The sequence below is a fragment of the Ambystoma mexicanum genome, chromosome 3p (genome assembly GCF_040938575.1).
Source record: "Ambystoma mexicanum isolate Mex_15411 chromosome 3p, UKY_AmexF1_1, whole genome shotgun sequence".
Lineage (NCBI taxonomy): Eukaryota > Metazoa > Chordata > Amphibia > Caudata > Ambystomatidae > Ambystoma > Ambystoma mexicanum.
In genome coordinates, this window is record NC_090925.1 from 695,014,795 (window position 1) to 695,038,038 (window position 23,244).

General features: G+C 50.6%; 1 protein-coding gene across 4 annotated transcripts in view; it reads left to right on the forward strand.

Annotated features, from left to right (window-relative positions):
- Positions 1-23,244, forward strand: part of NSD1 (nuclear receptor binding SET domain protein 1) — a 1,891,114-nt gene that overhangs the window by 879,261 nt on the left and 988,609 nt on the right. For all 4 annotated transcript variants that reach the window (XM_069651497.1, XM_069651498.1, XM_069651496.1 and 1 more), the window contains exon 9: positions 18,601-18,676. In XM_069651497.1, coding sequence (XP_069507598.1) covers positions 18,601-18,676 — 76 coding nt within the window. The remainder of the gene's footprint in view (positions 1-18,600; positions 18,677-23,244) is intronic.

Consider the following 23,244-nt stretch of genomic DNA (forward strand, 5'->3'; position numbering starts at 1 on the left):
AACCTGCAAAAGACCTCTTTCAGTGCAAAGTACACAAAATACCCAAACTTTTCATCCAAGTACTCCGCAACAGGGATCCTCAGGCAGCGCGCTATGGGTGAGCTGGTCCGGGATATTTGCATACCTTTTCCCTCTGACTGATTACTTTAAAAAGTAGTTCACAAATTATTTCAGCAACACACAACCCTGGATGTCATTGATCAAACTCCACCCAGTCCGAGACCTACTAACACAATAGGGATTCAGATAACACTCCCATGCACCTACACTCTTCCAACCTGGTACGGTTTGGTAATTTGGAATTGCCCCCTTGATGCATGGAGACATATAGCATGAGGCAAGAAAACATAATACTAGATACTTCTACTTTAAAATGTGGAAGCGATTGTCATTAGGTGTACAAAGAAACATATCTATTCTATTGACTGTTGACCAGCAGTTAATGTTAGCTACCTGCTTTATTTATTTGACTAAGGCTTAGTTTACAACTCTCAACGTCTGCTTGGCAGCAGACACCACATCTCAGCAGTGCCATGGAAGAAGAGTGCCTGGAGTCAAGTCGCTTATGGAAACCGTAAAACTAATTTACCCACAAGTTACGTACCCACTTCCAGGCCGGGGATCTTAATATAGTCTTCCAAAAATTAATAGGACCTCCTTTTGAGCTAGTGCATACAGTCCCTTCAATGCTTAGTGTCCCTTTCCTTAATCCAATCCATTGAGTTGCCAGCCTTCTTTCTCAAGCAAAAAAATAGGCGAGAAAGGGTGCTCCTCGATGTTCGGAGAGCGGTAATGGTCTACATTAGTAGAACCAACGAACTGTGGAAAAAAAAAACGTTCTTTGTTTCGGTAGCAACAGGAAGAGAAGATGGTCCAGTAACCAAAGCCACCATCGCAAGATGGATTATGTACACCCTTGCTATACTTTAGCAAACAAACCTTTTCCCTTCACCCCTAAAGCACAAACTACATGTAGCACTGGTGCAACTTTGGCTTTCATTACAAACGCACTGTTAGATGCAATTTGCAAGGCAACAACATGGGGTTCAGTGCACACAATCACACACCATTGTGTGTGCACACAGGCAAGAGCAGATTCCCAGGTGGGACAGGCAGTCCTAAAGCCTTTTTTTTTTTTTTACTGTTCCTTCAGCTCACCTACCTCCTTTATTAGGTAATTCTAGCTAACCTATCCTATGCAAAGCCTCAGAAGAAAAACATTACTGAGTAAGTAATCAGCTTTGTGACTTGTATTTACTTAGAATCATATGAGCCCACATGTAAGGTCCCAGCTCATCCTCATGCAGGAGTAGAAGATGAATCCTCCAGACCCCTTGTACTCGCCCCCTCTACAATCTTTGATTTGCAATTGCAGAGTGGGTAACCCGTGGGGGCAATGGGGAAGTGGAAAAAATAAAAAACGTCAGATCTCTGCTTGCTACCCTCTGCGCACTTGAATAGTGCCTGAAGACTCGGCTGACATGGAACTGAAATACAATAATAAATACTGTTATTCCTAACTCTGTCCTCACTGTATGCTTTAAATACATGTTAATATTCTCCAGTAACTGTCTTTGCAAAGAGCTGAAAGGCTCCCTTGAAATTCACTGCTCCTGCAACTTGTTGCTTACTTTTTCAAAAGATAAACCCATTGAGCTTCGGTATTCTTTTGTAATCTTTTCTCTCAGGCGCATTCTTTTTTTCTTCTAGTTTTGTGTCTAACTGTTTAAACACCTGTTTACGTTTGTGGTCTGCTGCTCTCTGCTCGCTTCCTATTAAACTAAATTGCTTACTTTTCAAAATCCATCAGATCGTCACTAAACCTCTGAAAAATTGTCCGCCGCCTCCTGCGCTGCTTGTGACTCGCACACCTTTTTCAAACTCTACACGTTGACTGCCCTAACGAAAAGCTGCTCGTGCATCCGACGCCATCAAGAGGGCTACACGCACCGAGTGGAATGTCCGCAGGACCTTTCCTCCCAGTACCGCAATGCTGAGAACGTCTTTCAGAGTTAATCGATTCAGACTATGCCGCACGCGGTATTAATGGTTAGTTTTTGATTTACCCTCTTGCTGCTGAAAAGGTTCCGGTTACTTTTAAGTCCCAGTGAACCTACAGTGAAATCTTCTTTAAAAGTTCTGTCACTACTTCAAAAAACACTTTACTTCTGGACTACCCTTTCTTTAGTTCTTTTAAAACAACTATATACAACAACCTTTCCAGCACTTATTTGAGTCCAGCTGGTAACCTCTGAAGTGTTCTTTCTGTCTCTGCTCACTCACCCTTCACTGTTAACTTTGATGTTGAATCTTCTTGAAGCTTTTCTTTGGTTTTCGTAGGAACTCTGATAGCTGTGACCTTCACTTGTCAAATCTAGGCTGAAAGGGAGTTTAGAATCTTTTTCAAGATTCCAAACTACCACTTCTCAGCCAATCAACACTCACAGGCACCCCCACCATCCTAGATAAGATCCGGACCACACCTGCATCCTTTATGTGCTAATGTTAAGGAAAATAAAGATTTGACAAGATCTCGCACTCACCAACAACTTTGACCCCAGCATCTCTCCAGCGCTGCACACATTCTATGTGTACCCAGACCCTTCTCTTAGCCAGATTATTCAGTGGGACCCTTAAATCCAACACCCCCACATGGGATTGCAGGCTCCATAGAAGATCTAGCTACACACACAGTACATTCATCATATCCGAAAAAAATAATCAGAGAAGGTCGACGCATGAAGGATCATGGGTCCGTGAATTCTGAAAAACAAGTTGTAATACTCTACGCTAACCACTAGATGGTGGCCCATACAACACGTGATTCTAAGCAGATACAAGCCACAGAAAGATGATTACTTAGTAAGCTCAAAAAGGTCAGGCACTGTACATTTTGGGGAGAATGAATTAAATAGTTCAAAAGTAATTAAAAAAGGTTGAAGCTGTTTTTGGCTTAGTTCCATTCATATTCCCGCAGATAAAAATGTGTTTTTCCAGCATGGGGTCTGGCATGGATTCACATGCTCATTTATAGTCCCCGTCATCAGGCTGGGAATCCTCTGTAAAGAAAAAAATCAGTTTCAGTTTCATTTCTGAACTGTCTTTCTCCTAACAACCAATCGCTGGGCTATGGGTCATACTTCCCCAGCCAATGACTGCCCTCTACCCAAGCCCCTCCTCTGGCAGCCATCTTCAGATTTTTTTCTGCACATTCAAGTGTTGGGAGTCCTCGTGCTTAGCTCTCAAGCTTTTTTCTGCGTTTTTCGCTTTATGGAATAGTTTTACTCTTATTTTTTGGTCAATCAAGCACCTGTGCTCTATCGACCTTGCGATTGACAGGGACCCATCTTCAGATTTTTCAACGCCCCTCAAGGGTGAATTTTGTTGAGTTTCTTTGTGGAGGCTTCCAGAAGATTCTTAAAAGCCTACACCGCGTGGGTCAATGGCGGCCGAGAAGAAAAAATCCTCCTCTTTTCAAGCTTTGTACCGACTGCGGAATGTTTATATGGACGATAAACATTCCCAATGCCTTTACTGCCTGTATCCGATGCACAAGGAGGTGCGTTTTGCTGTAAGCTCTCGACTCGCACGATGAAGGATCGTTGTAGACGGCTGAAGGAATGGCTACAGGCCAAGACCTCTGCACTGGGTGGGTCCCAGGAGCATGATTCTCCTGGATCCGGAATGCTGAGCAGTCTTCTAAGTCCTTTGAGGTTGCCCCTTCCGCGGGTGTCCAACAAAAGGCTCAGTACCGCAAGTCCACTGCCACCGGGAGCGCCGTTGCGGTGGGCTCCTCGGCGGCCAGTGCGCGTCAGAACATCTCCAGCGACTTCAGTCAGCGCTCAGGATTGTTATCCAAGAGGAAGTCGGACCATCCGGGAAAACTCAAGGTGGCTCCCGGAAACGGCCAAGGAGATGTCCAAGACCAACCTGCCGGAGAAGGCCAAGAGGGACCGAGGGTCTGATCCTCCCCCTAAGGAAAAGGCCAAGCAGGACAAGGGACCAGTCCTGACTGTAAAGGCCCAGGTACATCCGACAAAGGCCCCGCCTTCCATCGAGGTGGTGGTGGCGTCCCTCTCGTAGGCCGCAGAGGTGGGCCCGCAGGGCGCACCCCCGAAAGCAAGATTGTCCTTCCCGGCCAGGAGGGAGTCTTCTTTCCAGCCCATAGAGAAGACCCCAGAGAAGATGATGCCGGTCATCTCCCCGAGACAGTCCCACCTGGACGTTTAGATGGGGGGGGGGGCGCAGAGTTCCTCTAGGGCACGGATATCTCCTCGGAGGAGGAGCGCGTCTACCATCAGACCATCCAGGAAGAGAACGACGTCTGGATCAGGCCCTACGACGAGGATACTGTCGAGAAAGGTGACGGGGAGCCACAGGGCGAAGAGGGCCTGAGCTCTCTGCCTGCACCACAGCTTTCTATTCCACCTCTGCCTCAGCTGCCGCCTAGAGACCTCTCTGTGGACATTCACGGCGTCGACTGGCACAGACGACGACCTTGGGATGTGTAACGCTTACCTGAATTCTGCAGGAGCACCACTTGAAACTCTTCCCTAAAGAATTTTTCTTTGCTAGCGAAGTATCTGTTCCCTCAGGATTCTTTCTACTGCTGTGATGTTCCTATAGATATACAGAATTTCTTAGTTAACCTGATTCAAAAACCTTGTTTGAATTATTACAAGATTACCTTAGTCTTTGGATTTTATTGAACTCTTCTACTCTCTTCACCTCCAGTTCTTTTATGGTGGGCTCTCCATCCTGCTTCTGTGCAGGGGCGCTTGTCCTGAAGAATCTTGAATGGATCGAACTTGGAATTGGTAAGTACTGAAGATTATCTTCGATCTGTCTTTTAAAAGGCTAAGGTGACTACACTCGAACCAGACCCACAGGAGAGAGTTAAGAGCTCAGGAAGGAGGAGCCTAACTGGACGTGGGCACACTCTATGTGGTGAACGGAAGGAATGTAAGTATGTGAAGGGATGGGCCTTTATGCCCCTTTTTTCTGTGATAGATGCTGCTACTAGATATAGACCCGAACCTTGCTAAAGGAACCAATTCCTAGATTGCGCAACTATTATAAATGAGCATCACTAAATAATAACACGCGACGTATAGATAACGTGTTAACTGTGAAATGAATTCTCCACGCACCCCCTAAAACGCTACCTAGTGAGGTGATGTGTTAGTTACCAAATGATGTTCAGGAATGAATGAACAGCACTGCTGAGAGAATGTTCAGTGAGCGGAAACCTGAAGGAATGCACCCGGAAGACTTCGTATTGTCTCTTATTGCGAATGGAGCGCTGACCGCGATATGACAATGCTCATAAAAACATAATGTTAGAACCACAGAATATACTACAACCAGTACCATGGAAAAGCACATAGGCATAACAGAAATGTCAAAAGGTACTTGCGATTCTGCGGCTGACAGAGACGTAGTACGGTTCGGTGACAGATGCGAAAATGTCTAATGTTGCTGTTACTGGAATTTCAATACAGTGAAAGCTAATGCTATGAATAGCGAAAATTGAGTTTATTACTTGAAGAGAAACAATGACCAAAAAACGGAGCCACAGTAAGCGTTAACTGCAGAGCAGAATGACGCGAAGCGCAGAGCTCACGAGGGGAGGGGCTTAAATAGGGCATGAGGAAGAAAGCCTAGACACACACTGTAACTAACCAGAACAATTAGGCGGTCATGTTGGATAGACAGGAAGTGGCCACTTCATTACCTTCCTCAATACTGTAATGCCTGCGCACTATCCATGAAAGATGAGCAGAGGACCAGGTTTTCTTGGGGATTCTTCTGGGGGCCTTTTCCGTGATCATGACAGGATCGCACAGGTCCTCCCAGCCGGACGAGATGGGCTTGTTTCGCGCGATGATCTCCAGAGCTTTGGAATTCTTCCAGCTTGCTCCGGAGGAGAAGGAGGACTTCCTGTAACAGCGGCGCGAGGCGAAGAGGAAGACCATCCTTTCGGTCCCACTCTTGGATGACATTTGGGACGAAGGCCCGTCTCTAATGAAGAACCGTTCTACAGCCCCGGCAAAGAGGGATCGCCTTGAGAAGAAGTACAGGGTTCCGGACTCTGTGTCCAAGTGCTTGCGGGCTCAACCGTCACCAAACTTGGTGGTCTCGACAGTGGGGAAGAAGACATCGGGTGCTTCTTCCTCAGCAGCGTCCACCCCTCCTGACAGCGAGGGGAAGAAGTTAGATGCCTTGGGACGACAGGTTATCTACTCTGCGGCGACAACCATCAAGGCCACCTATGCCCTCGCGATAGTGGCACGCTACGACCGGGAGCTGTGGTTCAGGATTGCTCCCATCATGGACTTACTCCCCGACGACAAGAGGTTGGAGGATTTAGAAATTCTGCAAGAGGGCGAGGTGGTGTCGGACCACGCAATCACGGTGGCCACGGACATCGCCGATGCGGGGTTACGCCAGATGAGCAACAGCGTTTGCCTTTGTCATCGTGGCTGGCTCAAGGCCGCCAACTTTTGACAGAACGTCAAGGCAAAGGTTTTAGACATGCCCTTTGACGGAGACATTCTGTTCGGGAAGGCTGTAGATGAGTCTCTACAGGCTATCAAGGCGGACACAGATGGCACATGCTCTGGGCATGCTACAGCAACAATGGCTGTCCTTTCGGGCCTCGGGAGGCACGTCTCCCCCGTTCTGCCAAGGGTTACGGCACAACTTCCTCTTTGTACCGCCAACCTTCCCGCTCCTCGGCTCATGAGACCAACGGGGGCTTTCGGAGGATGACAACGTCATCACGAAGGATCCCAAGGCGGCCTGTCGACATCCAAGCAGGAATGACCTGGCCGTGACGTCGGGCCCCCACCCGTGCACCCCGTTGGGAGGCCGGCTGGTGAACTTTGTCAGCGTGTGGAAGACCATCTCCACCGACCGTTGGGTGCTGGACGCTCTCTCCAACGGACAGACCCTGGAGTTTCAACGGAAGTGTCCACAAATATCACTGGTGGCTCGTCTGGAAAACCACGTCCCTCAGCTGCTGCTGTAGGTGTGGGCCATGCTAAAGAATGGGGTGATGGAGCCTGTCTCAAAGCGGTTCCGGGTCTACGCAGTGTACTCAAGGTACTTCCTTGTGGTAAAGAAGACAGGGGGTTGGAGGCCCATTCTCGACTTCCAACTGATCAAATACATCAAGGCCCAGAAGTTTCATATGATCACTCTTCTGCACCTGCTAGGACAGATGGAAGAGGGGGACTTTCTGTCGTCGTTGGACCTGGAGGATGCATACTTCCACATCCCAATTCACAAGGGACACCGCAAGTCTTTGCGTTTCACTCAAGGGAAGCATTACCAGGGCAAGGCTCTATCCCTTCGGATTGAAGTCGTCGCCAAGGGTCTTCAAGCGATGGGCGCCGGTGGCGGCGCATCTACGATTGCAAGAGATCCACGTCAGACCCTTACTTGGACGACTGGCTCATCCGGGCCAGCTCAAGGAGCATCGCCGTGGAACACACAGCGAGGACCGTCCGCCGACTGATGGTTCTGGTGTTCTCTGTGAATTATGCAAAGTCCTGCTTGACTCCATCGCAGGACGCGCTGTTCCTGGGATCCCAGCTCAACACAGTGTCATGCCTGGTGTCGCCAGTTGGAGGAGAGAGGTGCGACCATCCTCGGCAAGGTGCACCGGCTGTTCGCTCTGAAGATCGCCACAGTGAGAGCTATCAAGTCTCTGCTCGGCATGATGTCTTCATGCATTTTCCTGATCTGACTCTGCAGGCCAGGGATGCGGCCACTGCAGGAGTTCCTCAGCGACTGTTGGATCCAAGTGTCCGGAAGGTTGCAGGACAAGATCGCTCTCAACGAGGGGTTCCGTCGGGCGATAAGATGGTGGGGTGTGCGCTCTCATCTGACCGGAAGGGTGGACTTCCAGACCCCACTGCATCCAGAGACGGTAACGACGGACGCCTGCCTGGAGGGATGGGGAGCCCACACCGGAAGTCTTCACGCCAGAGGCCTGTGGCTGCCAGAGGAAAAGACATTGCACATCAACGTGCTGGAGCGGCGGGCGGTGTTTTGGGCCCTCAAAGCATTCTGCCGTCCCTCAAAGGCAAGGTGGTGCGGTTCTTCACTGACAATACCACCACAATGTTTTACATCAGGAAGCAGGGGGCACCATATCCCCAGCGAGATCTCCAAAGAGTTTCATCTAGCAGGAGTAAAGAACACAGTCGCTGACTCCCTGAGCAGGGAGCTTCGCTCTTGCCATGAGTGGGTACTTCGGCAGGACCTAGTGGAGAACCTATTCGTCAAATGGGGCAATCCCCAGATCGACTTGTTTGCGGCGGTGACGAACACCAAATGCCGGAGGTTTGCCAGCAGGTTTCCCCAGCAGGAGAGCATGGGGGATGCATTCTCCTTCCCTTGGGAAGGCCTCTTTCTGTATGCCCTCTGTTGCTGTTGTTACTTCGAGTCATCAATCTACTCAAACCGCGTTGGTGCTGGATGATCCTCGACACACTGGCGTGGCCGAGGCAGATCTGGTAACGAGACCTTCTCTGCATGTCAGCGGCACCACCAGTCAAGCTGCCAGTGGTCATGGATCTTCTCACCCAGGAAGGAGGCACCATTCTTTACCACGATCCAGGGTCTCTAAACCTGAAGGCCTAGCTCCTGCAGTGCTAGAATTTGGTGGCTACAATCTCCCGGCGGACTGCAAGGAAGTTCTTGCCAAGGCTAGAGCATCATCTACTTTGAAATGCTATGGACTCAAAAGGAAGATATTTGCTATTTGGTGTCCTTACCAGATGATCGACCCCTGAGGGTCAAGGCTCCTCAGTTACTTCCATATTTTCTGTCGTTGGCCAAATCAGGATTGGTCCACGCCTCCAGCATTGTTCATCTGGCGGCTATCTTGTGGTCGCACCGATTGGTCAAGGAATTCCTCAAAGGACTATTCCGCTTCTTCCCCTCCGTTGAAGGCTGCGGCCCCGGCATGGGAGCTCAATGTGCTGCTTACTAGGCTCATGGTATCTCCATTTGAGCCTATGCATTCTGCACCACTCCCTTTTTTGTCATGGGAAACAGCTTTTCTCATGGCCGTCACCTCTCCATGACGAGTGGGGGAGATCCAGGCCCTCTTCTGTAAACCACCTTACTTGACTTTCCATGAGATGCACCCCTCCTTCATACCCAAGGTGCCGTCAGGCTTTCATCTAAATGAGTCCATGGTGTTACCTGTGTTTTTTCCGATGCCTTTGTCGCCGGCTGAAGGGACTTTGCACTCGCTAGATGTAGCTCGAGCGCTGAAGTTTTACGTGGCCCGCACAAAGTATTTCTGGAAAACTTCTCAACTTTTTGTGAACTTTAGTCCTGTGAACCATGGAAAGGCCCTGTCCAAAGCTTCCATTTCAGACTCAGACACAGTTGCAGGGAATGACAGTACTGATCCTCACGGACAGCACCAAAGCCATGTACTACTTGAACAAGCAAGGGGGCACTCACTCTCCATGGCTATCCAAACTGTCCCAGAACATTTGGAAATGGGCTCTCAAACACAGGATGTTCCTATTGTCTCAACACATTCCAGGGGAACTCGATCTTCTGGCAGACGTGCTCAGCAGAGACTTCCCACTGCCCTTAGATTACGAATGGAGACTACACAAGTACATAGTCTCCAACGTTTTTGCAGATGGGGCTTCCCAGAGACTGGCTTGTTTGCATCTCTGAAGAACTCACAATGCCCATATTTTGCCTCCAGGTACCCTCCGAACCGATCCAAGGGGAACGGTCTCTAGATAACATGGTCATGGAAATTTGTTTACGCTTCCCCCAGCCCCCCAACTCCCCCACTCAACAAGATTGTGCACAAGATGCTCCAGGAACCAGTCACCATGATATTGGTGGCCACGATGTGGGCCCGCCAACCCTGGTTCTCCCATCTGATGGAGATGTCTCTCTCTCCTCTCATATGAAACTACCTTGCCCATACAACATGGTATTTCGAGACAAGGGGGAAACACTTCATCCATGCCTGCAGACTCTCTACTTGGTGACCTGGCTCATGAGGTAAATAGAGTTCGGGCATCTCCAACTTCCTCAGAGATGCATGGATATACTTAGAAAAGTAAGAAAGCCTAAACCCAGACATTGCTACTCCAATGAATGGAAACGCTTCATCATCAGGTGCAATTCCAAGAGCATCAATCCCATTGACTGCTCTGCTACTCCTATTGTATTATACCTGACTCATCTACTAGACTCGGGTCTAGTTTTTAATTCCCTGAAGGTTCACTTAGCTGCACTCTAAGCCTATACCACGTCCCAATGGAAAGTGTTGTGATGGAAGATCCCAGTAATTAAAGCTTTCATGGAAGGAGTTAAAAGAATTCATCCCCTATTTCTACCCCGGCCGCCGGATGGAACCTAAATGTGTTATTAACCAGACTTATTTGGTCTCCCTTTGAACTTATGCACAAGGCAAGCCTCAAAGCACTCACTTACAAGACCGCCTTCCTAGTGGCAGTCACTACAATAAGGAGAGTCAGTGAGCTACAGGCTTATTTCTAAGTTCCATGTGAACCGGTCAATAGAACTACCCATATTCTTCTAGAATCTCACTAACGTGGCGGAAAGAAGCCTACACACACTGGATGTGTGCAGGGCAGTCATGTACTAACTGAAAAGAACTAAACCACTAAAGAAAACAAACCAGTTTTTCGTTTCAGTGGTGGCTGGTAGAGAAGGGGATCCTGTCTCTAAATCAGCCATCTCAAGGTAGATTATCAATTGCATCACACTCTGCTACACTCTTGCCAAGAGAGATCCGCCCTTTAAGCCTATAGCACACTCAACTGAAGCCACTGGGGCTTCCATAGCATTCATTGTAAATATTCCTCTCGAGTCCATTTGCAAAGAGGCAACCTGGAGTTCTGTGTACACCTTTACAAAACACTATTGCCTATACTCTCGGTCTGATTCTCAGGTGGGGCAAGCAGTACTAAGACATCTTTTCACGACCGTTCTTTCTTACATCCCACCACCAACTTCGGGTACTGCTCACTAGTCTATGCACAGCATGTGATTTTAAGCAGATTCACAAGCATCAGAAGACCTGCAAATCAAGGGGATTTGTTGTTCCGATGTATTCCACATCTGACAGGTAATCACCACAACTGTGCTGCATTGGAAAATTTGCGGTGCCTGCGTCCTGCGCCGATGATGTCGATACGCCCCATCGAGGACCTCCTTTGACGGCTGACGTCACCTGATGTTAAATGTAGGGCGCACGACGCCCGTAGCCTCAGTTCCGTTTTTTGCGTGAATGTGTTCGCTCCGGAATCTCGGCGTACCCCGGTTCTTCTCCTGTTTTAATCGGTTCTTCGTTCTTGGTTTTTGTGAAAAATCATGTCTTCACCTTCTTCTACCCCGCGGTCGGGCTTCAAGAAGTGTCGGGACTGCGGTTCCAAGATGTCACTTATGGACCCGCATGACGTCTGCCTCTGGTGCCTCAGCGAGGACCACGCCACCGATGACTGTGACGATTGCCAGTCTTTGACTTCGAAGACCTTGCGGGAGCGGAAGAAGTAGTTATCTGTAGGTAGGGTTTCCAAACCCTGAAAGTTAAAATCTGCTGGGCTTTCGACCGACGATTCGAGGGGCGACACTCCGCGTCGGCGTAAGTCCAGGGGGTCTCGGTCCTGGAGTGGTTCCCGCCATTCCTCTGCCTCTTCTAGGCACTCGCCGAAGCGGCGTCACCGGTCACCTTCCCCATCCTCGTCCGAGGACTCCGCCCTCATCTCCGGCGGAATGGGACACATTTCGCAAGGAGATGATGCCGATTTTTGAATGGCAGGGCTCTGTTCCTTCCGCGCCTTCGATAGAAGCCGGTAAGGAACACGCTAGGGCCGCCGCTCGCATGCCTTCGGGCTCAGGCGGTCGGCGCAATCATCGGGAGCCGTTGAGGTCCCGATCGGACAAGGTCGATCGCTCTAGACATGCCCGTTCCAGGTCCCGGTCCTCTACGCCATCGAGATCATCGGAGCCTGTGAGGTCTTCTAAGAAGATGTCGGCGCCATGTCAGTCGAGGGTCTCTCTCGAGGCTCCGCCTCAGAGGAAGACATCGGCGCCGAGGCCGTCAAAGGACACGCTCGGGGCACCGCCCTCGAGGCCTGTGTCGAAGCTGTCGGCGCCACGCTCGATGTCGACGCCGATTCCGTCGAAGCCCTCAACGCGTTTTGTGGGGGCTTTACCGGAGGTACTCCGTGCATAAGTGGAAACTCCGAGGAAGGCCCTGAAGAAGTCAGTGGGGCATGTATTTGAACCTTTTGTCTGTGCCTTCATCCAGGAATTTATTCCAGCCTCTGGATTACATCTCTGAGGTGGATGAAGGTTTGATTCCTGATGAGGTTCCTGACAAACTCTTGTCTGGTGATAGCCAGTTGGGAGACCTGCACCAGTGGTCTGGACATCTCTCCAGAGGTTGAGTTTGGTAGGTCTGAGCCTGGCACGCAAGCCGAGTCTTCATACCGGTGTCTCATGTCGAGGGTGACAGAGTACTTGGGGTGGTCTGCGCCACCAGTGGATTTTCTGCAGGATGACCTGACGGATATCCTTGACCAAGGTCCACCCACTGACCCAGTGCTGCCATTTCATATGGCTTTACAGAGAAGAGCATCCAGCCAGTAGTGACCCCTTCTACTTGACGACACACCCCACTCCAGAAAGTTTGGTTGTGCAGGCGGCTATGACCCCGGCAAAGCAGGCGTCGTACCCTACCATCCCTCCTGATAGGGACGATAAACGTTTTGATGGCTGGGCGAAGAAAGTGTTTTCTTCAGGGGGTATGGCTTTACAGGCAGCCAACTCTGTGTGTGCCTTAGCACGTTTCACTCACTCTCTGTGGAATTTTCTCTTTGGCGGCTCAACATATTCCCGAAGGGGAGGAATGGGATGGTTGTCTTGCCCTCGTTCAGGATGGCAAGGATGCCATGTGTGAATCCATTCAGTCGGGTCTGGACATGGCAGACTGTGTCAGCTGGTCCATGGCGGCGAGCACCGTGATGCGCAGATTTGTGTGGTTGCGGAAGTCGGGGGTTTGCTCCTGACGTACAAGCCCAGCTTCTCAACATGCGCTTTGAATGTGTACATCTTTTTGGCAGCAAGGCTGACAAGAGCCTTGAGAGGTTGCAGACCTCCAAAGCTGCAGCAAAGTCGTTGAGCGCTGCAGTCCGCGAACCTTCGCCTTTTCGTCCTAGGGGACAGCAATGGAGGGGGGAGGTTCCTTTCGATACTACTCGTCTTTTGGTTGATCGAGGGGAGCGGCCAGTTAAATGGGCCAACGTAGCAATACCAAAGGTGGAAAACAAGGTACTCAAGGTGCCAAAGCCGCTCAGGCAGTTGCCTCTTTGCCCTCAGGCACTGCCTCAGCTGCTTCAGCTCAGTCATGAGGCCATGTCCCATTATTCGCCGGTTGGGGGAAGGCTGGCGCAGCATCTTGTAGAATGGCGTGCCATTACTTCAGATGTGTGGGTTCTGGAGATCATAGCCCACGGCTACTGTCTTCCTTTCCGGCAGAGGCCTCACGACAATCCACCAGGGAATCTCTCTTTGAAGAGTCTGGATCCGCTCCTTGCGCAGGAAATCGAATCCCTGTTGGAGAAAGGCGCCATTGAACTGGTGCCTGTAGCGAAGAGGAACAAGGGATGGTATTCCCCATATTTTTTGATCCCGAAAAAAGACGGGGGATTGAGACCCATCATGGACTTGCGTGGTTTGAACAAGCTCCTCAGGAAGGACAAGTTCAAGATGGTTACTCCTTCTCAAGTCCTCCAGGCCCTTCAACTTCACGACTGGTTGGTGTCTCTCGACCTCAAGGATGCTTACTTTCATCCCAAGCACAAGAAGTACCTGAGGTTCGCGGTTGGCGACTCGCATTTTCAGTTTCGGGTCCTGCCGTTCGGATTGACCTCCACCCGAGGGTCTTCACCAAGCTCGTGGTGGTGGTGGTGGTAGCGTATCTCAGGAAAGGGTGGATTCACGTCTACCCCTACCTGGACGATTGGTTGATCATGGTGCGGTCTCCAGAGCAAGTCCTGGATCATCTGTCAGTCACCTGCCACTCCCTTCACAAGCTCGGCTTCTCCCTCAACTCAAAGAAGTCCCACTTGACACCTACCCAGTGGCTCCAGTACATCGGAGCAGTGCTCGACACATATCTGGGGCAGTGTTCGCCTCCCCAGGTGAGGGCTCATCACATTCTGCAGATAGTGGACAAGTTTCAACGTTCCCAGAGTCTCTCGGAGTTCGAGTTCTTGAGGTTGCTCGGCCTCATAGCATCCTGCATTGGGCTGCGGATGAGATCTTTGCAGTGGGCTCTCAAGATGCAGTGGTCGCAGGCCTCTGGCAGGATGTCGGATCCAGTTCAGGTGCCGCCCTCGGTCGCCCAGGATCTTCTGTGGTGGGCCATCGAAGGCAATCTGATGAAAGGGGCTCCATTTTGGCTACCCTGGCCAGAGGTGACGATAGTGACGGACGCATCCCTCACGGGATGGGGAGCTTATGCCAACGAGTTGACAGTCGGCGGTCGTTGGTCTCCATCGGAGTCCAGACTCCATATCAATCTGTTGGAGCTGAGGGCCGTCAGGCTAGCCCTGAAGGCTGTTCTGCCGGCTGTGCAGGGAAAGAAAGTCCTGATTCTGACGCATAATACAGTGGCCATGCACTACCTCAACAAAAAGGGGGGCAGGATCTCTCCCTCTGTGCAGAGAGGCTATGCAGCTCTGGTTCTGGGCCATCCAGCAGGAAATTTCAATCTCGGCAGTTCATCTGGCCGGAGACAAAAACGTGGCGGCTGACGCTCTGAGCAGGCAGAGCACGGTCTCTCACGAGTGAGAGCTGGCTCAGCAGATTCTCCTGGAGATCTTCGCCCTTTGGGGGACCCCACAAGTGGATCTCTTTGCCACCAGTGTCAACCGGAAGTGCGAAAGATTCTGCTTGCGGGATTTTCCTCCAAGAAGAGCCTTAGGGGACGCGTTCGTAGTGGAGTGGTCCTTCCACTGCTGTATGCGTTTCCTCCAGTCCCCGTCATTCCGCAAGTGCTGTGGAGGTTACGGAGGTTCAGTTCCCGAATGATCCTCACTGCTCCGGTATAGCCCAGGAGAACATGGTACCCGGACCTGCTTGACATGTCCATCTGCCTTCCACGCCGTCTTCCCTACCGAGACGATCTTCTCTCACAGGAGGGGGGTCAGGTTCTCCATCCAGAGGTCAAGTCCCTCAACCTTCATTCTTGGCTTCTGAAAGGTTGAGGTATAAGGATTGGGACCTCCCTGAGGACGTGATGTAGGTGTTGCTTTCGGCCAGAAGGCCCGCAACAAAGTCTCTGTACTGTTGCCGTTGGAGAAAGTTCTGCGACTGTTGCAAGGTTAAGAATGTGGATCCTTTCTCATGTGCCATTCCTGTGGTTCTGTCTTTTTTGCTTTCATTAGCCCACAAGGGCCTGCAAGTGGGTGGGTACCATTTAAGGTTACCTGGCGGCGCTGTCCATATTTAAGCGCTCGTCTGAGGAGTGTTCTTATTTTAAGATTCCTTTTGATTTCTCAGTTTCTGAAAGGGCTCACTAATGTGTTCCCATCGTCACCTCTCCAGGTACCCGATTGGGATTTGAACCTGGTTCTAAAAATCCTAATGGAAGCTCCGTTTGAGCCTTTACATTCTTGTCCTTTGAGACTGTTGACCTTAAACTGTATTTTTAGTTGCGGTTAGTTGCGCTCACAGAGTGAGTGATTTTCAGGCACTATCCCCCAAGCCATCCTTCACGCTGTTCCATAAGGACAGGGTTGTCCTTAGGGTTCGTCCTTCTTTTCTTCCGAAGGTTGTGTCGGAATTTCATTTAAGCCAGAAGGTCATTCTTCCAGTGTTCTATCCTCCTCCGCATCCATGTAAGGAAGAGGAGAGGCTCCATAGGTTGGATCCTATAAGAGCGTTAAGCTTCTACATCTCATGCAAGTCCTGGGTCAGAGTGGACGATCAGCTTTTTGTAGGATACGCTGAAAGGCGTTTGGGTTAAGCTATTACTAAGCAGACTTTGTCCAGATGGATTATCTTGACCATCTCGGAATGCTACCGTCTGGCAGGTAAGGACCCTCCAGTAGGCTTGAGGGCCCTTTCTACTAGGGGTGTGGCTACCTCCACTGCTCTGTAGAGGGGTGTTCGCATTTGCAACATTTGTGAAGCAGCCACATGGGCCTCTGTCCATACTTTTATAAAACATTACTCCATGGACAAGACTTAGCCTTTGGTAAGGCGGTCCTCTATTCTGCAATTTTATTGGGCATTCTAAATTTCTAAATTCTTTTCCCACCTCCATACATTGGTACTGCTTTGGGAGTCTGTCATAGATGTGGAATACGTTGGAGGAACAAATCCCCACGAAGAACAATTTACTTTCTTACCTGGTAACGTTCTTTCGATGGGATGTTCCGACGACATATTCCACTTCGTACCCTCCCAGCCTGCCCCTCTACAAAATTTCTTATGAGATTGCAGCTTACGTTTCTGCAAGGTTTTCTGTAGTCATTCTGGCAGACCATTGGTGCCACACGTTCTGGGGAAAAACTACAACTGAGGCTACGGGCGTTGTGCGTCGTACATATAACATCAGGTGACGTCACCTGTCGAAAGAGGTCCTCGAAGGGGCTTATCGACATCATCGACGCAGGGCGCAGATGCCGAAAACTTTCCGAAGCGGCACAGCTGTGGTGATTACCTGTCATAGATGTGGAATACGTTGTCGGAACATCCCATCGAAAGAACGTTACCAGGTGAGAAAGTAACTTGTTCTTCTGATGATTGTATCTGCTTGAGTCACACTGGTCCCACCCATCCTCCCCGTTCGGATGGAAGGAACATAGACATCTTACTACTTTTCTCTTTCTGTACTCACTCACGCCATAAGACTCCCTCATGGCAGAAAAAATACAATTGACGGGACCTCGATGCGTGAGGAATTTTGGGTACAATACACGTCACGCTAGGGTTAGTGTTACAGGCATGCCAATGTTGACATCCCCTTTCGATCCTCGAAAGACTAGATGCAATACGCTGCGGTTACCACTAGATGTCGGACTATATGTACAGTGAATCTAAACAGATGCAATCATCAGAAATGCTATTACGGTAAGTAATGCATGTCCTATCTGTATAACAGTAAATGTGTGACCATTTTTGACTAGAAGTTTTACTTGCTTTGTCATTTTGAAGGCCTAATAAATCGCTGTATATTTTAGTACTTACCTGTCTAACTTGAATTATTGTTCTGTTTGGCCTCTTTGTAGTCCTAGACTACTTTCACAGCCGTCCTCCCACTAAGCCTTACTGCTGAGCTTCCTTACCCTGATTGGGTTTGGCTAAAATCTGTCTCTCCCTATTCAACGTGATAGGGTGGCCTCCCAAAATCCTCCCAGAGGTTGATCTTGAAATTCCATCTCAACACTGGCGTGTGGAGAGCACTGAAGGTTTCTCTACAGCGCACAAAGGAGTTGCACACTTTGTTCCGTATTTTATTTATAGGTATTAATACCCACTGCTTGTGACAGCCCAGCAGTGGCTTAGAGAGAGGGCTTTGGTGATGCTGTGCTTATGAGCCCCACTAGCACCCTTGGCATGCAGCAAAAAAATGTCATTTAGAAACCAACAAACATGCCCCTGATTGTGTTTCTCCAAGATGAACGAAAAAAATCTGCCTTTGAAAACAAGACAATGTATGTAATTTAAGGTAGTGCACTTCTATGCAGCAAGTTCTCCTGTTTTGGAGTCCTCTTTTTTTCATGAAAAAGGTCCCTTTTCTAAAAAGAATGAGCATGTTCTGGTTTGATCAGAATAAAAAAAAAGTGGAGCCAGTGGTGAATGAAAGGTGCTGGATGAAGCGGCTAAAGGAAATCTTATAATGCGGTATTATATCAGCTGATAGTTCCCATTCTGTGCACTCTAACTGGCGGAAGAGCACCAATAGAGTGGCAATGTGACTTGCAGGGTTTTTTCTGCCTTTGCAAAAGCTAACATTGCCATTGCTTGCTTTTGATTGCCTGCATTCTTGACTGCTGCTCCGTTAGTGACATTACACTTCCATGCCATCAGCATTGGTGGAAACTGGTGTTCTAATGCTGTGTGCCACTGGTCATCCTCTGAAAGGCAACAATGTGGGCCACACCATACACCATTATACATTGACCCCTTGTGACCCTCAAGCTTTAGTGCATTTTGATTAGGCAATGATGAAGAACCCGTTTTGTTCCATTTGCATGTTAAGGGCTATCTTCCAACACCCTTTTCACAGATAATCATTGGAATCTATGGGACAGGGACTGGAGAGTATAGTAAATAAAGGTTTCTCCTGGTCCTAATCTCCTCTTCCTTCAGGCAGCACAACTTCTTCCATTCCTCTGTCTAGCTACGAGGAAGGTGTGCAGCATGGGCTGAGTTGTGTATGCACCCTGGGCTTTCCTTAACTTTGGTTTGAAGGTTTTTAGGCTGTACAAGAATCTGCACAGTAAGTAACATGTACCTAATAACTTATTTTGGTAGTAGTGTCTGATGCTTCCCTATTCCCTTACGTTTCAGCTTAATGGTGCTGTCGCATTGGAGACCGGTGTGCTGCAGTCCTCCGTTAATCCCAAGTCTTCAGAACACAAAGCAGGTATGTGATTTTATGTTTGCATCTTCATCACATGTGTTTCAGAGAATCCTGCTTCCAAGTATATGAAATTGTTGTATTGCCAATTTGCCCTCAATCTTATCTTGGCCAATAGTCCTCTCACATGATATTTGAGCATGCATAACTTCCAGCATTGGTTTGTCCAATTTCCCTCAACAGGATGGTATTTAATTTTCCACAGTTTTATTCTCTTCACCCTAGGCCCTTCGCTCCCCCCACTTTTTAATATATGCTTAAAACCTCTGCTGATTATGTAAACAAATTGACACCTATGACAAAGATACCCAAATGATGCTTGTCTAGTTATTAATCTATTCATAGATTGCCTCAGGTCTAAATGGATTTTTTTTTTACTCAAAGTGCTTGGAATAAACCTTGTGCATTGGTCAAAGCTGGAGTCTGCAATCATAGTCTCGCCATCTGTTTTGTACTATGAGCAGCTGTAGCTAGCATAGTCAATGGGTCATGGGAGTCATAGTTCCAAACATCTGGAGAGCCACAGAATACAGACCCCTGAATTAAAGAAATACATCGAAACCAAGCCCAAATTTCCACAACTTCTCCTGCATGGGGTCTGGCATGGATTCACATGCTCATGAATATTCCCCGTCGTCAGGCTGGGAATCCTCGGTAAAGAAAAAATCAGTGTCAGTTTCGTTTCTGATCTGTCTTTCTTAGTAGTAACCAATCACTGGTCTCTGGATCATACTGCCCCCAGCCAATGACTGCCCTCTCCCTAAGCCCCGCCGCTGGCAGCCATACTCAGATTTTTACTGCACGTTCAAGTGTTGGGAGTTCTCGTGCTTTAGTTCTCGAGCTTTTGCTGGTTTTGCAATTTTTCAAAGAGTTCAATCTCATTTTTTCACTCAATTGAGCCTCAAGCTCCACCGTTTCTACTTCCGATCAACGGGGACCTGTTTCGGAATTTTCTACACCACTCAAGGGTGAAGTTTCGGCGAGCTACGCTTCTTGGAGGATTCCAGAAGATCTGAGGCCTACCTCGTGGACATGGCCCAGGACAAGGGAAGCTCGACACCCGGATCCAAGCAGTTCAGAAACTGCCCTGGATGCGGATTAGAATGTTTTCAAGGAGGATGAGCATTCGAGATGTCTCTACTGCCTTCATGCAGACAAAACGCACGTGGAGAAGGACTGTGCGTTTTGCAGGAACATGTCGGAACGGACCGTGAATGATCGGCGTATCCGCCTCGCCAGCTGGCTGGAAGGAAAGAGCCCAGCAGGTGAGAAGAAGAGGAGGTCCGAGCGGTCTTCTAAGTCTTTTGAGGGCGCTCTGGCGACGGGGGCCCAACAGAAGGCAAAGCACCGCGAGTCCGCGGGCACCGAGAGCGCCGAAGGGTCGGGCTCCTTGGCTGTCAGGCAGGGTGCGAATTTACCGACGACATCAACCACGAGCCAACGCTCTGGCTCGGGGAAGAGAAAATCTGAGAACCCGGTTAAGCTTCTGGAGAAGCCCCTGTCGATCTCGAAGACAGCCGAGCGGGAGCGAGGCGGTGACCCTCCCCCCAAGGTGAAGGCCTCAAGCGCACCCAAGGTGGTGAAGGCCTTGATTCACCCGGCAAAGGCCTCTATCGAGGGAGTCGTGGCGGCCCTGTTGAAGCCTGTGGAGGCTACGCCAGTGGAGGCGACCTCGGGGCCCAGAGTTTCCCTGCCACCACAGAGGGAATCCTCTTTTCAGCCCATCGATAAGACCCCGGTGGAAAAAGATGGGGGGGCGGTGGCCATTACGGACACAGATATAGCCTCTGAGGAGGAGCTGGTTGAAGTCGTGAAAGGCCTCAACAAGAGGTTCGAGGAGGTCCGATTCCACGGGAGGAACCCCGAGGAGATGGACGAAGAGAACGACGGTGGCACCGCGACAAGGCTCCCGTAGAGGAGGAGCAACCATTGCGCCCGTCGCAACCAGTGCTCGAGCCTCAGGACAACTCGGTGGCCACAGAGATAAGGACAAGATTGCCCCTCACCCCAACGGACGACCCAGCAGAACCAGGCCCGTCGGGAAGCCCTCCAAACAAGCAGAGGAGAGTTCATCCCCCTGTCTTTTCAGCCCTCGCGGCCTGCTCAACCTTCATCTCCTTTCCCTGATCCTAGGGATGACACGGGAACGGATACGGCCATGATGGGGACCGATGACGACGTGGTGACGACGGGATGGGCCTTCCATCACCAACCCCCTCGTTCCTCCCCGCCCGACGAAATTGGCTCCTTCCACGCCATGATTGCCAGGGCACCCGAGCCTTTTCAGCTCTGCCCTGAGGAAGAGAAGAAGGAAGGTTTCCTCTATCAGCGGCGCGAGACCAAGTGGAAGACAGTCTTAACGGTACCATTGATTGACGATATCTGGGAGGAGGGACTTGCTCTCCTGAAGAACCCGTCCACGACGCCTGCCAAGAGGGATCGGTACGAGAAGAAGTACCGGGTCCCTGATTCCGCCCCTTTGTGCCTTAGGGCACAGCCGACCCCGGATTCGGTCGTCTCGGCAGCGGCCAAGGAGAAGGCGGCGGGGGGCATCATCCTCAAATTCGACCTCCCCACCTGACGGCGAGGGAAAGAAGCTGGACGCCATGGGACGACGAGTCATCTCGTATGCGCCGACGACAATTAAGGCGACCAATGCCCTAGCGATTGTGGCCCGCTACGACAGGGAGTTGTGGTACAAGATCGCTCCCCTGCTGGACTACCTACGGGACGACAAGAGGTCGGAGGCCCTGGAGATCCTAGAGGAAGGTGAGGTGGTGTCGGACCACGCCATAACGGTGGCCACGGATATCGCTGACACCAGATTCCGCCAGTTGGGCAACAGTGTTTGCCTTTTGACGGCGGGGATGTCTCAAGGCAACTGATTTGCGCAAGGATGTGCAAACCAGAGTGCCCTTCGACGGGAACAACCTGTTTGGAAAAACAGTGGATGAGTCACTTTAGGCCATCAAGACCAATACGGAGACGGCTCGGGCCTTGGGAGTGTTGCCGCCCTTTCGGAACGCCGGAGGCAGACAGGATGCCTCCAAGGGATCCAGCAGCGGCTCCTCGACATACCGCCAGGCGGCCCGCTTCTCGTCGCAGGAGGCCTACAGAGGATGCGGCAAGTCAGGAGGATCTCGTCGCCAAGGCAGCAAGGCCGCCTCCAAGCAGGACTGAACCGGCCGTAGCATCGGGCCCCACCAGAGCACCCCGGTAGGAGGCCGGCTGGCGAAGTTCGTCAGCGTGTGGGAGTCAATCTCCACTGACCGTTGGGTGTTGGATGCCTTGGCCCACGGGCACTCTCGAATTTCAAAGAAAGTGCCCCCGTATTCCTCCCGTGGCCAGGAAGAAAAATCGCGTCCCTCAACTGCTGTTAGAAGTAAGGGCGATGCTCAAGAAGGGTGCCATCGAGCTCGTCCCGAAGAGGCTCCGGGGCTCCGGAGTATGCTCAAGGTACGTCCTCGTCAGAAAGAAGACAGGCGGTTGGCGCCCCATCCTGGACCTGCGGCTAAACAAATACATCAAGGCACAAATGTTCAGGATGGTCACCCTCCAGCATGTGCTGGGACAGCTGGAGGAGGCCGACTTCCTATCGTCGCTGGATTTGGAGGATGCTTACTTTCATATCCCCATTCTAAAAGGACACCAAAGGTTTCTCAGATTCGTAGTCCAAGGGCGGCACTACCAATTCAACACACTGCAATTCGGGCTGAAGTCGGCACCCAGGTTGTTTTACCAAGTGCTTGCACCAGTGGCGGCGCGGCTGTGCCTGCCGGGGATCCACATCTACCGTTACCTGGACGATTGGCTCATCCGTGCAAGGACAAGAGAACTCGCTGTCGAACACACAGCGGAGACCATCCAACTTCTCACGGATCTGGGCTTCTCCAACTACTCAAAATCCTACCTGGTCCCGTTGCAGGTCGCACTGTTTCTGGGAGCCAAGCTCGATACAGTAGCGCGATTGGCCCCGCCGTCAGAGGAGAGGACGAAGGCCATCTTGGGCAAGGTGCAGTGCCTGTTGGCCACGGGCGTGGCCAGGGTGAGATCCATCAAGTCCCTGCTCGGAATGATGTCCTCATGCATCTACCTGGTGTGCCTGTGCAGGCTACGGATGCATCCTCTACAAGAGTTCTTCGATGCCCGTTGGATACAAGCGACGGGCAGCTTCGAAGACAGGATCCTGCTCAACGAGGTTTTCCGTCAAGCGATTCGATGGTGGGGCACCCGCGCGCATTTCACGGCGGGCAAGGACTTTCAGACCCCGGCACATCAGGAGACGGTGACGACGGATGCCTCCCTAGAGGGATGGGGAGTGCACACCGGAGATCTGCACGCGAGAGGCCTTTGGCTCCCCGAGGAGAGGTCACTCCACATCAACATCCTTGAACTCCGAGCAGTGTTCTGGGCCCTCAGGTTGTTTGTCCCGTCTCTCAAGGGCAAGGTGGTAAGGATCTTCACCGACAACACCACCACGATGTTCTACATCCGGAAGCAGGGAGGCACCAGATCCCGAGCCCTGTCCAAGGAGGCCCAGGATCTGTGGCACTGGGCCGTCGCCCAGGGAATGT